The sequence below is a fragment of the Sus scrofa genome, chromosome 8, assembly GCF_000003025.6.
Source record: "Sus scrofa isolate TJ Tabasco breed Duroc chromosome 8, Sscrofa11.1, whole genome shotgun sequence".
In the NCBI taxonomy this organism is placed as follows: domain Eukaryota; kingdom Metazoa; phylum Chordata; class Mammalia; order Artiodactyla; family Suidae; genus Sus; species Sus scrofa.
Window position 1 is genome coordinate 31,230,583 of NC_010450.4, and position 16,735 is coordinate 31,247,317.

Sequence of the window (16,735 nt, forward strand, 5' to 3'; positions counted from 1 at the left end):
CAGTAGACAGACCAAATGGTTAGAGCACGTTTTAGAGAAAATATCAGACATTTGGTGTTGAATATTTTCCATTTGACTTGTTTATTAGATAGATCCAAGCAGAGAAAGCAAGTAGATTGTTAAGAGTTCTCCAGATCAATTTGTCTCTGCCCTAGTGGAGCTTACACTCCACCAGAATGTGGGTAGTAAATACAATGAATAAAACAAATGGGTAAGACATATACTATGTTAGAAGATGAGTCTTATGGAGAAAATTCAAGTAAGGAAAGAGGAATGAGTGATGTTGGGTGACTGACTTCCTGAGAAGATAACAGTTGGGTTATGATAGAAAGGTAGTGAAGAAATAAATCTTATAGATACCTGGGAGAACAATAGTTCAGGTAGAAGGGACCAAATGTAAAGATTTCAAGATGGGAGCATGGCTGGTATGAGAAGAACAAGGAGGTGAAATATGGCTGGAGTGACATGAGTGAGGGAAAGGGGATTAGCGGTGACAGCACCAAAGTGACAACTGTCTGGGTTATAGGCCTTTTTAAGGGCTCTGGCTTTTACCTTGTGTGAGAGGGGAAACTAGTGGATAGTTTAGCAGGAGAGAGGCATGGTCTGACCTGTGGTTTAACCAAGTCACTCTAGTTGTTGCGCTAAATAGACTGAGGGGCAAAGGTGAAAGCAGGGAGGTTGGTTACACTAATCCAGGTAACAGTGGAGAGAGTGAGGAATGATCACATCCTGGATTATTTGAGGGTTAAGTTGACAAATTGGCCTAGCGATTGCAAGTGGGATGAGAAATGAGTAGCGTCAAGAATGATTCCAAGGTTTTTGACCTGAACAATTGGAAGGATAGAGTTGCAGGGGTTAAGATGGGAAAGACTACGAAGAACAGGTGTGCTAGAGGCGATCAGGAGCTCAGTTTTGGACATGTTAACTTTATGATGCCTTTTGGACATCCAAATAGGTGTTCAGTAGGCCTTTTTGTTATGAATACTGTTTTTTTTCAAGTGATTTAATTGTATTAAAGCAGTGTGCTCACTGTTCTGAAAATATATTACATTCGTTAATATCTTTAACATGTTCAATCCTGGCAAAACTTGAATATTTTGGAGAGAGAAATTGTTTGACTGCTTTTTGGCTTTGCTGCCACCAGAGTTGATGGTATTTTCTTAAAGTTAAATAAAGATATCATTCCAATTTTAGACATAGAAATATACTGTATAGTCTGAGTGTTTCAACTTGCTTTCTATTTTAGGTCCTATTACTGCTGGATTGTGCAAGATATTTAACACTCTTTTCTTTGAGGTATGACTTAAATATAAAACATCTTAAATAAGAAAAGGGAAACATTTTAGTTGTGGAAGTCAGAATGCCAAGGAGAAGGAAAAATCTTGGGGGAAATCCTTTTCGGAAGACTGCAAACTCTAAGGAAGTTGTATCCAGTGTTGCTAGTCATGAGGAGCCAACCACTACTCTTCCTTCCATGTATGAGACAAAAGTTGATCAGGAAGAACTCTTCACCAGTATCTCAGAGATGTTTTCTGATCTGGATCCTGATGTAGTGTATTTGATGCTTTCTGAATGTGATTTCAAAGGTGAGAAAAAGTTTAGTTTGAACCCTTTACATCTTATAAGGAGATTTCAAGTACTATGCCGTGACCAGTAGTAATATAGAATATACCTTATTTCTATTTTATTCATCATTTTTTGAGTATCTGCTATGGGCAAAGTACTAAGTTTGGTATTATGAGGGATATGAAGAAGAATAAAGCATAGTTTCTGCTTTTAAGAAATGTACAGTTCTAGATGTAAGATATATGAAGATATCATATTCTTTGTTTTATTTCTTTTTATCTTCCCTCTAGAACAGGTTGGCACTATTGACGTTTTGACCGGATAATTCTGTTGTGAGTAGCTTTCCTGTGCATTGTAGGATGTTCAACAACGTCTCTGGCGTGTACCCACTAAATGCCAGTAGCATATTCCTCCCCCTCATCCCAGTGTGACAGTTAAAAATGCCTCTGTATATCTTGTGTCCCCTGGGGGGCAAAATCATTCTCAGTTGAGAACACTTGACCTAGAAATATAAGCTCCATAATGACAGGGATTTAAAAAACTGTTTGGTTTTACTGCTGCATCTCTAGCCACCTACCCTCTCAAATAGCAAATGATCATCATAGGATCTCAGTAAATATTTGACTGAAAAGGTAATTGTAACTGTGAAAATGAGAGCCAATTAAGAGTAGAGTCGTTTCGAGTTGCTGTGGCTGTAGTGCAGGCCAGCAGCTGTAGCTCCGATTCAACCCCTAGCCTGGGAACTTCCATATACTGCAGGCGCGGCCCTAAAACAACAACAACAACAAAAAAAAAACAAACAAAAAAAGAGTAGATTGGTTTCAAAAATACTGGCTTTGGAGTCAAGAAAACTGAGAGTTAGTTTTCTGGCTCTGCCACTTAACCTCTCTGGGTCTCAGTTTTATTACCTGTTAGTGAGAAAAATAATAATATGCACCTCATAGGACTTTTTCAGTGAGGATTGAGGTTTTTTTGTTTTTGATAAAGTCTTCAGCATAGTAAGTTATTAATGACTTAAATTGTGTAGATGTATGTTTGCAGACAGAGGGGAAACTATCAAATTTGACTGGATGACTATAATTTAATATTGATGTTTAGTATTGCTATTAGCCATGATAGTATAAGATTAAATTATTCTGTGTTTGGGGAGTTTTGGTAATGTGATAAATTTGCTTTTATTTTTATTTTTTTGCATTACCTGGTCTGTGATGTGAGTATATCTTATCTATCCTGTTATGATATGTATGCAGAAAACCAGTTTTCAGCAGTCCACATGATGCTCAGAAATGATAGTGTTTACAATTTTATATGTGACTTTGACATTTATTTCCTAATTTTGATATGCTTAAAATTTATTTGTTGCACATACACTAACATAGCAATGAAGAATTACAAAGAAAATATATTACCCTACATCCTAACAAAACAAATTCTGTTTTCTAGGATCTTCTCTACACTTTGTTCATAAATACTGATGTTTTGAGTAGTTTGAATATTAACATTGATGAAATTGTGTGTTCTGCTTTTTAAACTTAACATAAGCATTTTTTTTCAGTGTTGGCTGCAATCTTTTTAAAAATAGCTTTCTAATATTCCACTGAGTTGTGCTCTAATTTATTTAATTATAACTAAGTTTTACGTGAATAATTAATATTGCAAAGAACTTCTTGGTACAAATAACATTTTTCTATCTTTTGGCTTTTTTTTTCTCAGTCCCAAAGTTTTATTTTCTTATATCACAGGGTAGGGACAGTTTTCGGCTGTATACACTTGGGAACATACTGCTAAGTTGCCTACTAAAGAGGTGTGCCTATTTGTAATAATACCAGCCCTGTATAAGTATAGTGGTTTCACCACAGCCTTTTCAGCATTGAGTGTTATTATTTTAAGATTTTAGGAATGAAAATTTACCTTTTCTTAACTTTTTTTAACATAAAGAGGAATTTTGAACATTTTTTATGTTTACTCTTGTATTATGTGAATTGTTCATTCATGTGTTTTTCGTTGTTTTAATTTTTTTCAACACTGTTAAGAACTTTTGTGAGATACTCATCTTTTACTTAATACCGTTTTTCGTTATATACACATTACTTTTTTTGGTCAATCTTTTCTTTTGCGGTTTTTCTATCACATAGATTTTCTTCCATAGAAATACCTCATACATTTGCTTTTTTTTTCTTTCTTTTTCCTTTTTTCCGTGTTTAAGGCTTCTAGGCTTTGTGGTATTGCTATAATCTTCTAACTGGTCTCTCTGCCAGGCTTGCCCCCTTCCAACCCCTCTTTGTTTTTCTTCTTAAGGGAACATTAATTGGGTGCTTACTAGGTGCCAGTCCTTGTGCACAGCCCTTTTTCATGGATTATCTCATTTAATCCTCACAACAACCCTATGAGGTAGGTACTTTGATTATCCACACATTGCAAGTGAGAAAATCAAGGCTTAGGAAAGTTAAGTAACTCGTTTAAAGTATTAATGCCAGCAAGTAGGGATTTAAATGTCGTTCTGACTCCTAACCAGAGCTGTTATCCACTGTGCTATTTCCAAATATATCTTCCTTAAAACAAAACAAGATGAAACACAAAAATAAAGCTTCATGAGTTCTCTTGTGGCACAGTCGGTTAGGGATTCAATGTTGTCATTGTGGTGGCTTAGATTGCTGCTGTGGCACAGGTTCATTTCCTGGCCCAGGAACTTCCACATGCTGTGGGTACACCCCCTCCCCAAAGCCTCAAATTTCAGATCCTTAACAATTGTAATCATTTTGTATTTAATGATTAAATAATGGAAAGAGCTCACCATTGGAGTCAGACACATCAGTCCTGGCTCTGTCACTTACTATCTCTGTGACTTGCGCTAAGTTAATGTACTTTCTGAACTTCATTTTCTTCATCTATTTTCTAGGAATACTATACCTCATAGTATAATTTTAAGATTCAGTAGCTCAAATGCTGTGACAAGTAGTTTCCCTTCAAGTTCCCTTAGAAAATAAGTTGACGTTTCTTACCATGACATAGGACCCTTTCTTACCATGATATGTCACTTGATCTTCCTTTCCAGTTTTATCTCCTCTTATCCACAATACTGTGTACTTGCATTCCAGCCAACTTCTCTTAACACCTTAAACAAGCTTGGTGTTTTCAAGACTGGCTTTGCCTTTCTCTTCTGTGTCTGACAAGTTTCTTCTTAATCTTCGGTTCCCACCTCACATATCACCTAATGTGAAATCTTTCCTTACCCTCCTTACCCTTAGGCTGCTAAGGCATTTATATAATACTAAAAGTGTGCATTATTTAATCTATATGATATTATAGTGTAATTGCCTTCTGATGTAAATAACTGTAATTGCCTCCATGAGACTGCAAAATCCTTTGAGTGTAGTAAAAACTATGTCTTACTCATATTTATATAAAGCATGTCTGATATATAGTACATGCTCATACACATTTTTTTGGTATTAAGTGAAATTCATAGCATGGACTATATAAAATTAGATTTACTAGGAGAGTGCTTAAAATTCTTCATACTTAAAAGGACATGCAGTAGGTAAGTATTTGTTGAGTAAATCAACTGGTTTTAGGATCTTTATAAACAACCCTAATATATACAATTACAATATTTTTACTTTTATTCAATAAATTCATCAGAGAATATCTTTTGATGGTGTTTATTAGCCTAGTTTATTACTGTCTGAAAGTAACATTGCATGTCTTCATCATTGAAAGCTTTTACTAATGTAGATGGATGTATTAGCAAAATATTAATAAAAATGACTTGATTATTTATAAATTTTTCTATTTCAGTCAATGCAAAACCTAGTATAATTTTATGTGGATTTTAATTAAATTATATTTTACTATTTTCAATGCACATAGATATATTTTCTTGTTTTTGTTCTTGTTGTACAGTTGAAAATGCCATGGATTGTCTATTAGAATTATCTGCCACTGATGCTAAGATAGAAGAATCATCTTCTGAGAACCAAGTAAATGCAACGGCATGTGAAATAATGGAAAAGTGTCCTCCTAAAGAAGAGAGTGAAGATTCAAAAATGGATTCATTTTTGGACATGCAGCTAACTGAAGACTTAGATTCCTTAATACAGAATGCGTTTGAGAAATTGAATACTTCTCCTGATGACCAAGTATACTCGTTTTTGCCTTTGCAAGATGTTAATAGTTTTAGTGACCCGAGTGCGTTTATAAATTCAGATTCAAGTAGTACAAATCCTGTTCTTTCTACCCAAAATACGGATTTGAACAGTGAAAATTTAGAGAGTTCTGCCTCTACATTAAGTTCAGATTCCTTAACTTCACATTCAGTTTCAGATGAGCCCAAAGGTTTTACAAAGGATAACACACTGGCATCGGAAGATTCTCTTCTCAGTAGTTCTTTAAATGTAGCAAATGACACTATGGTGGATTGTAGCAGTCAAATTCAGAGAGAGCTTTTAGAATCTGAGTGTGTTGAGACCCAGTTCTCTCAAGCCCCTGTAGATTCGGATGCCAGTGAACTTCAGGCTCCTTTAAACCTTACTGTGCAAAACCCGGGGCTTGGTTTACTAGGTACAGGTGGGGATCAGAAATCCACTTCTGTCTCTGATGTTTTTGTACCTGCTGAAGAATTCACTTTCCAGCCACACAAACCTGCTGAACTGCCACCAAAGGGGAAGGATGTGAACTACTGCCCAGTACTTACCCCTCTCCCTCTATTGCTGCCTCCTCCTCCCCCTCCACCAATGTGGAATCCAATGATTCCTGCTTTTGACCTCTTCCAAGGAAACCATGGCTTTGTAGCTCCCGTTGTAACCACAGCTGCACACTGGAGACCTGTCAACTATACATTTCCATCCCCAGTTATCTCTCACACTTCCCCAACAAAGGGATGGAGGAATAAGGAGGGATCAAGTGCTTATCAAATACAAGAAGCTCCAGTTTCTCAGGTTGTAAGAAAGAAGACATCATCTTATGTTGGACTAGTTCTTGTTCTTCTCAGAGGGCTTCCGGGATCAGGAAAATCTTTTTTGGCAAGGTATGAGGTTTGATTGGGTTTAAAAAATGAGTGCAGTGCATGAATTTACACATTTATAACAGAAAGCATGAGTATGTGAAATGTTTTTCTTCATAGAGATGTTTACTAGTTTTTCCTAACTTTGTAGGTATTAGCACTGTTTTTTCTAGAAGCTTTTATTGAGTTCTTTCATCTCTGAATATCATTTTGGGAGATAGCAGAAAAAACTAAAGATGATTCCAAGATTGTGAGCTTGCGAAATCAACAGAAATAAGTTCATGTGGAAAAGAATAATTTGAATGGGAGAAAGATGAATTCAGTTTTGGTTATAGAAATAAAGGGGCCATAATTGATTTTGAATATGAGGCAGTCTTAAGATAATTCTGTAGATAGTTAGAAATTTGGAATGTTGTTAAATAAGGTTTTAGAAATGGATGATTTGAGGGAAGAGAACATAGGATGAACCACTGCAGAACTTTAAATTTTCAATGATTTATTTATTGTAAAATGCAATATCCTTACTTGTTTTACTTCATTGTTCTGTGTCCCTTTTGTAGTTAAGGTGCATTGTGCATGCCTGACTAGAGTCAGAATTAGAGGCTGCTCCATTGTGTTTTCAGTGGCACTTGTTTGCTGGTTCCAAACTTTCTCCTACACCTCCTTCTTTAAATTCCAGAATATTTACATCATTTTTTTTTTTTTTTTTTTTTAATCTGTGAAACCAGAAGGGAAGAGAGTAGAAGAGGGTAGGGTGAGAAACTAAAGAAAGCAGAAAGCCTTTAAGACAGATGTTTTCAACCTCAGCTGCATGTTAAAATCACCTGGGGAATGTTTTTTTTTAAATGCCCATACCCTCCCTCACAGAGACCCCTAGTTGACTGGTTGGGTTGGGAGGCTGGCCTTGGGGCTTTTTTTTTAATAAAGCTCTCCAGGTAATTCTAGGGTGCAGTTATGGTTGGCAATCCTAATTTAGGATGAAGCCTCAGCCTGTAAAACTTTTGCTTTACTTTTCTACACTGGCAAATAGTATATGAAATAGAGGTCCGTCTCTGTAGACCAGTATCTTCATATTAAAAGTTTATTTCCTAGAAGTTCTCTTCTGGTGCAGTGGGTTAAGGATCTAGTGTCACTGCAGCTGCCTAGGTTGCTGTTGTGGCACAGGTTTGATCCCTGGCCTGGGCACTTCCATATGCTGCAGGTGAAGCCCCCCACCCCCAAAAAGTTTACTTCCTGGAGGGAAGTAAATCAGCTACTCATGTTGTCGAAACAGCCTCTGTGCACCTATGTCGAATTGAATTTTGGAGGCCGAGCTTTGGGTGAAGGAGAAAAGAAGAGCTTTATTGCCTTGCTAGGCGAAGAGGGATACAGTGGGCTAATGCCTTGAAAACCTTTGTGACCCCTAGAATATTTAGATCTTACGTAATATTTTTTATTTGCCAGTTTTTTTTTTTTTTTCTTTTCCTTCCAAATTTTAACTCTTTGCCCTCTTCTCAGCTGCATCTTTTCTACTTGATCATTGGTATATTTGGTCTTATATCAACCTTGGAATGTCCTTGATAAGCTCATTTTCAGGTTGTTTTTTTGTTTGTTTGTTTTAATGCTTTCTTAGTCTGGATTTATCTTCCAATAAATTTCCACGTATTCTACTCATATACTTATAAGTATACTCTTCTGTAGACACAGGCTTTCTCATTGATTTAGTGACTGCAAGAGTAAGAAACATTTTAATTTAATATTACAGATAATACAATCAGTTATGATATTGTATTTTGTGAAAGGTTGGAATGGAAGATAGTACCTTAAAAGGTAACAGAGCTATGACATAGGTTTGGAGAACTAGGTTTCAGATGCTTTAGAGCCAGAGGCAGCTACAGTTAGTGATTGAGGAGCAAAAAAGAAGTGCTTGTCTCAAAGTTGGAGCTTAGTAGTAATTTTTGAATGAGAGAAATAACTGGGAAGTACAGAGACACAGAAGCTGAGTTTTCTCAGAGAGAATGAGCCATAGTGTGCAGACCAAGGAATATGAAAGATGAAAAAAGGCTTTTGGATTTATTGGAAAGAGGTCTTTTTTTTTTCTTTTTGGGCTGCACCTGCCGCATGTGGAGGTTTCCTGGCTGGGGGTCGAATTGGAGCTGTAGCTGCCAGCCTACACCATAGCTGCAGCAACACAGGATCCAGGCTGGGTCTGCCACCTACACCACAGCTCACGGCAACACCCGATCCTTAACCCACTGAGTTGAGACCAGGGATCGAACCCACAACCTCATGGTTCCTAGTCTGATTCCTTTCTGCTGTGCCATGACGGGAACTCCGGAAAGAAGGTCATTAATGGATATCTTGAAAAACAGTTTTGTTGCGCTGGGGAGGTAGAAGACCTTACCTAAGACCTTAAAAAAAATTAATATTAAAGCAGTTAAGGAAAGAAGTTAGGTAATAATTGAAAAAGGAACCTTAGTGTGGTTAAAATGTTAAAAGATAGCTGAGAGGAATATATGTTGAAAGGGAAAAAGGGGAAGTGAAATGTCAGAGAGAGGAAAACTTCGAGATAGGAGAGAATAAACGTAGGCGTCTTAGAAAGTGGGATTAAGGAGCATTCACTAGCACGTAAGCTTCATGAGTGCCAGAATGTTCGTCTTGTCTTTTTTGTTCACCGATGTATGCTCAGTGCCTCAAACACCGCCTGACACTTAGTGGACAGTAATAGAAATTAAGTTCAAAAGGCGTATTTTAGCCTTAGAAATATTTATACATATTTTAGAAGAGGATAAAAGGTGGTGTTTTACAAACGGTTAATATGGTAGCATTGTTATGTCTCTGTGGATTTTATTTGCTCAGTTTTTGCTGTATCTCAGTTCTATGAAGGTCCATTCTGAGGTCAGGAAAGAGATGTCAGAAAACTCCCACAAAACTATCTTTGTATAATTTAACAGATTAAATTAATAAATAACTTTATATTTTTGAATGTTTTCGGCAATCACAAAATTTATAGTGATATGCAAAAAGCCTCATCTATTATTGAAGGTCTTGAATTTCCAGGGCCTTGCCCGTCTCAGTGTGACCTTGGACTTAGAGTGGGTGGGGAAGTTCGGTGACCAGATGAGGGAGATGCCTGTGACTGATAAGAGTTCTGAAGCATTTTCAGTTAGCAAGTTTTCTTGATAATTAAAAGGACTTTATAGTAAGGACAAAGGACTTTATAATATTTTTAATAAGTTTCTGAAGTAATAATTTACATAAAGCAAAGTAGACTTGCCTCAGGTCAGTTTTTTTGGGAGTTAAACTTCTTCTTAGAGAATTTCCAGTATGATTTGTTTGAATCATATTGTTTGTTTGAAATACTCTTTTAGTGGGATGGAAATCCTATAAAACTGGATTGTGATGATCATTGTACAACTATAAATGTAATAGATTCATTGAGTAATAAAAAAAATATTCTTTTAAATAATAGTAGTTGAATTTTTAATTTGGATTATGACCTTGCAAAAATTAGGAGAGAAAATTTAGAAGAAAAATTGATGAAAGTAATTTTATTATTCACAGGACTTTGCAAGAAGATAATCCAAGTGGAGTCATTCTTAGTACTGATGATTATTTTTACATAAATGGACAGTACCAGTTTGATGTAAAGTACTTAGGAGAAGCCCATGAATGGAACCAGAATCGTGGTAAGAATGCACATCAGATGCTGGGTAATATTAAGATCAATATAAAGAAAAAAATCCACTTAGTGTTTGTATTTTGAGGGACATACAGCTTTTAAAAAGTTGTAATTAACTTTAATTCTATATATAAAATTATAACTGTAACAATTCATGTTACATAATAAGAGGTGAAAGAGGTAGTCTTATAGGGTTGTTATGAGGATCGAGTTAATTTTTATACAATACTTAGAATATTGTGTGGCATGTTGAAGTTTTTAGTCTGGAGATCTTTTTTTTGTCTTTTTGGGGCCGCACTCACAGACGTATGGAGGTTCCCAGGCTACGAGTTGCATCCAAGCTATAGCTGCTGGCCTACACCATAGCCACAGCAACTCAGGATCTGAGCCATGTCTTGGACCTATACCACAGCTCATGGCAACGCCAGATCCTTAACCCACAGAGCGAGGGCAGGGATCTAACCCGTATCCTCATGGATGCTAGTCGGGTTTGTTAACCACTGAGCCACAATGGAAACTCCAGTCTGGAGATCTTGTCGGAAGTGAGTCAGATTTTCTATGTTGGTCTCCAGATAGCTCAGGGTGGTTATAGTTGTTTGGCATGCTCTGGTTCCTGATTCCTAAGATGGAATTTGCATTGTTAATCACTAGTCTTCCCTAGATTGGCTTAATTTTTATAGAGGATAGTATGAGAGTAAAAATGATTCTCCTCAAACTGAATCTTTAGGGAGATCATAGGTAATACCTTTATCAGTGCAACTCTCTATTCACTGAAGATGTTTTTATCCTGAAATACTTCATAATGGATAGTTTAAGTTTTTTTTTTTTTTAAAAAGAGCTTTATTTTATTTTATTTTATTTTATTTTATTTTTTTGCAGACAAACCCTTCATTTTATTTATTTATTATTATTATTATTATTATTATTATTATTTTTATTATTTTCCCACTGTACAGCAAGGGGGTCAGGTCATCCTTAGATGTATACATTGCAGTTACAGTTTTTTCCCCCACCTATTATTATTATTATTATTATTTATTTTTTTTTTTTAGTTTTTTTTTTTTAGTTTTTTTTTAGTTTAAGTTTTATATGGGAAGTTCTTACTAAGACCTATAGACAGTATTTTACTTAGCCTTTCTTTTATGATAAATACACGGTGAAGTCTGTTCCTTTTTTTTTTATTTTCATTTTTGGCTTTTTAGGGCCACATCTGCGCCATATGGAGGTTCCCAGGCTAGGGGTCGAATCAGACCCTTAGTGGTGTGTGCCAGCCTACACCACAGCCACAGCAATGCAGGATCCAAGCTGCGTCTGCGGCCTCCACCACAGCTCATGGCAACACCAGATCCTTAACCCACTGAGTGAGGCCAGGGATCAAACCTGCAACCTCATGGTTCCTAGTTGGATTTGTTTCCGCTGCACCATGACGGGAACTCCTGAAGTCTATTCTTGAGTTGTCATCTTTAGACATTACTAAATTGTTCATATTCTTTCTTGAATTAAATATTAAATTGAAAACTCAGAAGTATGAAAATTCTAAAACATGATTAAAAATAAAGGAAGCACATTCCCTGGTGGCCTAGTGGTTAAGGATCTGGCATTGTCACTGCTGTTGCATGGATTCTATCCCTGGTCTTGGAACTTCCACATGCTAAGGGTGTGGCCAAAAAAAAGAAAAAAGACAGTATGATGTGGTGAAGAGCAGTCCTGGATTTGCCAGTTACTAGCTGTGTGATCTTAGGTAAGTTATTTATACTCTCCAGGGCCCAATATCTTCATCTGTAACATGACTTCACAATACCAAACCCTCAGGATTCTTACAAAGGTTACATGAGAATGAAAAGTGCTTAGCACTATAGTTCAGCTTGCCCTTACTGTAGCAACATAATATGAAGGTAATTGGCAGAACTCTTTTTTTAAAAAAGCTTCATGGAGATATGAAGTTTTGAATAGATATGAATAGATAAATACTTTTTAGTGTATTCAATATAATAAGGCCATCATTATAATCAATTTTAGAACATTTTTATCACCCCCAAAAGACCCCATACCGTGAGCAGTCCCTCCTCATTTCTCAGCCACTCTCTCCCAGCCCCAGGCAGCCACTACTTAATGTCCTACTTCTATAGGTTTGTCTATTCTGGACATTTTAATATGTGGTCTTTTGTGAATTGCTTTCTTTCACTTAGCATGTTTTCAAGGTTCATCCATGTTGTAGAAAGTATCAGTGCTTTATTCCTTTGTATGGCAGAATAACATTCCCTTGTATGGGTATGTCACATTTTATTTAGTTGATGGACATTTGGGTTGTTTCCACTTTTTGGCTGTTATGAATAATATTGCTATGAGCATATCTGTCTGTGTTTTAACCTTTTTAGGAACTATCAAGCTATTTTCCAAAGCAACTGCACCATTTTACATTCTCAATAGCAGTTGTGAGGGTTTCAGCTTCTCTACATCATTACCAACACTGGTTATCATCTCTCCTTTTGATTATAGCTATTCTGGTGGTTGTGAAGTGGTATCTTGTTGTGGTTTTGATTTGCGTTTTCCTGATGCCTTTTTGTGTGCTGTTGGCTACTTGTTTATCTCCTTTGGACAGCTGTCTATTCGAATCTTTTGTCATTTTAAAATTAGATTATTTGTCTTTTTATTACTGAGTTGTAAGAGAGTACATAGAACTTTTAAAACTTTCAAATAATTTCTATGTAAGGCTTTTTTACTGTGGTTCATTATCACTTTCCCAAATGGTCTAATTCCTTGAGAAAAAAAGGCAGTTTTATAAGAAAATCCCTTGCACAATGGCTTATAATGGTATATAATAATTTTTTCTTTATTTTAAATCATTAGATCTTGGTTTTTTGTGTGTATGTGTGTTTGTCTATATTTTGTTTGTTTTTAAAACTTTATTTTGGAATTATTTTATTTTATTATTTATTTTTTGTCTTTTTAAGGCTGCACCTGCAGCATATGGAAGTTCCCAGGCTAGGGGTTGAATTGGGGCTGCAGCTGCTGGCCTACACCACAGCCGCAGCAACACAGAATCCAAGCTGTGTCTGTGACCTACACGGCAGCTCACAGCAAAGCTGGATCTTTAACCCACTTTACAAGGCCAGGGATTGAACCCACATCCTCATGGATCCTAGTCAGGTTTGTAACTGCTGAGCCACAACGGGAACTCCTATTTTGGAATAATTTTAGATTTATGGGAAATCTATACACTTCATCCATTTGGCCCTAATGTTACCATCTCATGTGACTGTGGTACTCTGTCAAGACTAAGAAATTAAAATTGGTGCATTATTATTAACTGACTTCTAGACTCTATTTGGATTTTAGTTTTTCTTTTCTTTCTTTCTTTCTTTCTCTTTTTTTTTTTTTTTTTTTTTTTTCTTTTGTCCTTTTAGGGCCGAACCCGCACCATATGGAGGTTCCCAGGCTAGAGGTCTAATTGGAGCTGTAGCCGCCAGCCTACGCCAGAGCCACAGCAACACGGGATCCGAGCCGCATCTGCAACCTACACCACAGCTCACGGCAACACAGGATCCTTATCCCACTGAGCAAGGCCAGGGATCGAACCCGCAACCTTGTGGTTCCTAGTCAGATTCGTTAACCACTGAGCCATGAAAGGACCTCCTTCATGTTACAGTTTTTAATGATAGCCTTTTCCGCCATTTATGCTGTTTATGCATGTAATAACATACACATAAAACTTAGATCAGACAGTTTTTATTTAATTTCTATGATTATAATTTTGGTATTTAGTATTTATTATTCAGCATTTCCCTATACTTTAATTTTTCATATACTCAAAAGTAATATGTAGTAGTTATGTAAAATTAGTACATATCTGATTTTCAGATTATGAAAAAAATATTAGAAATATCAAGATAATCCTTAATATTGTTATTAAAAGTGATTTGTCATTTTCTGTTTGTTTTACAGCAAAAGAAGCATTTGAGAAGAAGGTGTCACCTATAATAATAGATAATACAAACCTACAGGCATGGGAAATGAAGCCATATGTTGCTTTGGTTTGTACCATTAATTGTTATAAATCTATAATAGTGGGTTTGAAATTATTGGAGGATGTTAATTACATAAATGAGTCTCAGGCACACAGTCCTCAGGCTGTATGTAACTGAGCTTTCTCTAGTCTTTTGCAAAATAAGAAAAATGGGAATAATTTTTTCATAAAACTAAATTTATTCAGTTTTCACATTTTGAAATTAAAATTTTGAATTCTGAGGTTGTTTTTGTTTTTTGATGTCTTTTATGAAAAGGTAGTGGTGTTAAATTACAGGGGGTTTTTTTTGTTTTGTTTTTTTTTAAGGCCGCACCCAAGCGAGGCATATGGACGTTCCCAGGCTAGGGGTAGAATCAGAGCTACAGCTGCTAGCCTGCACCACAGCCACAGCAGTGTGGGATCTGAGCCGTGCCAGCAGTCTATGCAGCAGCTCATGGCAATGCTGGATCCTTAACCCTCTGAGTGGGACCAGGGATCGAACCCAAGTCCTCATGGATACTAGTCGGGTTCGTTAACTGCTGAGCCACAACAGGAACTCCTAAATTATAATTTTATATTTGTGTATATTTGTATATATGTATGTGTGTGTGTACATACACACACACCTTTTTTTCTTATTGCTCTGATTTGGCAGAATTAAAATTTGGTGGTCCTTTATTAGTTCCCAAATTTCTTTTGAAATTTCACTACTCTGAGAAAGTCAGAATTCTGTAAACTCAGCTATTTTCAGTTCTTCAAATTTGCTGGATTTCTTTTTTTGCCCAGCTTTGATGTCACCTTTTTCAGGAAGTTAACATTCATTGACTTATAAAAAAGCTGGATTGGGTACTCTCTGCTTTCATAGCAGCCTGCCTTCTGTCATAGCATTAAGCACACTGTTTTTAATCAATAGGCCATGGTTTGGCTACCTTTTTTTCTGCAGCACAGATAGTAAATATTGTAGGTTTTGCAGGCCACAGTCTCTGTTGCATATTCGTTTTTTAACAACCCTTTTGAAGATTTTAAAAAACCAAACGATACTACCTTAAGGCTGTACAGACACTGGCTGATGGGCTGAATTTGGCTCTAGGCCTTCTGTTTTTTTTTGAGGGTAGGATCATTGTTGTATTCATCATTGAATCTCCGGAGTGTAGCATGCTTGGCATGTAGTAAATATATATTCATTGAATAAGTTGATGAATGAAGCTTTCGTGAGTGTGGGTATTGTTTATTTCCTCAAGATTAGCATGCATCTGGCACATTGAAGCTCAGTTTGTTTCTTTAGTTAGTGAACATTGTACTTGCTGTGTTATGTCCTTGACACATTCAGCTTATACCCTCCTTGCTGTGCCTAGTGCACTGGTACTGTTTTTAAGATATGATTCTTTGCCTTTCTGAAAAAATTATGTGTCCTTTGAAAGCAGTGAGATTTTACTTCTGTGCAGGGCAGTAGAGGGAACAAAGACTTGATTTTAGTGCATTGAGAGCTGAAATTCAGTTTGCTTTCTGGCTTTTGGAGTTCCTAATTTCTAGACTAATGTGTTTGCTATAGGGACATGCTTCCTCCTTAACCTTACTTGTCTCCTCCGTAGGTTTTTCTTAATTTCCTGCTGTCATCTCACAAAGCACAACATTTTATTTTCCTATGTAGAAACCAAGGAGTCCTTGAATGCTGTGTTCCTGATTTTCATTGAGGCTTCAGCCTTCTATAATGTTTTCCTTTTCCTTTTTTCTTCTATAATAATTGAAAATATAAAGCGTTTTTCCAGTATTGATTCCTTGGCTCTTCCCAACTCTGCTGAGAAGTATAAAGGACTCCTGGAGTTCCCATTGTGGCGCAGTGGTTAACGAATCCAACTAGGAACCATGAGGTTGCGGGTTCGATCCCTGGCCTTGCTCAGTGGGTTAACGATCTGGTGTTGCCGTGAGCTGTGGTGTAGGTTGCAGACGTGGCTTGGATCCCGCATTGCTGTGGCTCTGGCGTAGGCCAGCGGCTACAGCTCTGATTAGACCCCTAGCCGCGGAAGCGGCCCAAAGAAATAGCAAAAAAAAAGACCAAAAAAAAAAAAAGAAGTATAAAGGACTCCTGCTTATCATAGATGTCAAATGTTTTCCTTCATAAAGATACAGGAATACAGGAGAGGAGTTCCCGTCATAGCGCAGTAGAAACGAATCCAACTAGGAACCATGAAGTTTCAGGTTTGATCCCTGGCCTCACTCAGTGGGTTAAGGATCTGGCGTTGCCATGAGCTATGGTGTAGGTCGCAGATGCAGCTCGGATCCTGAGTTGCTGTGGCTGTGGTGTAGGCCAACAGCTGTAGCTATGGTTTGACTCCACCATATGCTGCAGGTGTGGCCCTAAAAAGCAAAAAAAAAAGGGAATTACAGGAGAGAAGGAGGATCACTTTTTGCTTCTTTTGTAAGATAAAGAAAGCTGTCAGGGAGTGGAAGAGATGGGAGGTAATAGTCCATCATCTTGACTGTCATTTACAAATGTAGC

At 36.8% G+C, this 16,735-nt stretch overlaps 1 protein-coding gene across 1 annotated transcript in view; it reads left to right on the plus strand.

Moving 5' to 3' along the window:
* N4BP2 (NEDD4 binding protein 2) overlaps positions 1-16,735 on the plus strand; it is a 71,052-nt gene that overhangs the window by 13,641 nt on the left and 40,676 nt on the right. Inside the window, 4 exon segments of the mRNA XM_021101117.1 lie at positions 1,247-1,586; positions 5,470-6,592; positions 10,112-10,236; positions 14,175-14,263. Coding sequence (XP_020956776.1) covers positions 1,361-1,586; positions 5,470-6,592; positions 10,112-10,236; positions 14,175-14,263 — 1,563 coding nt within the window. The 5' untranslated portion in view covers positions 1,247-1,360.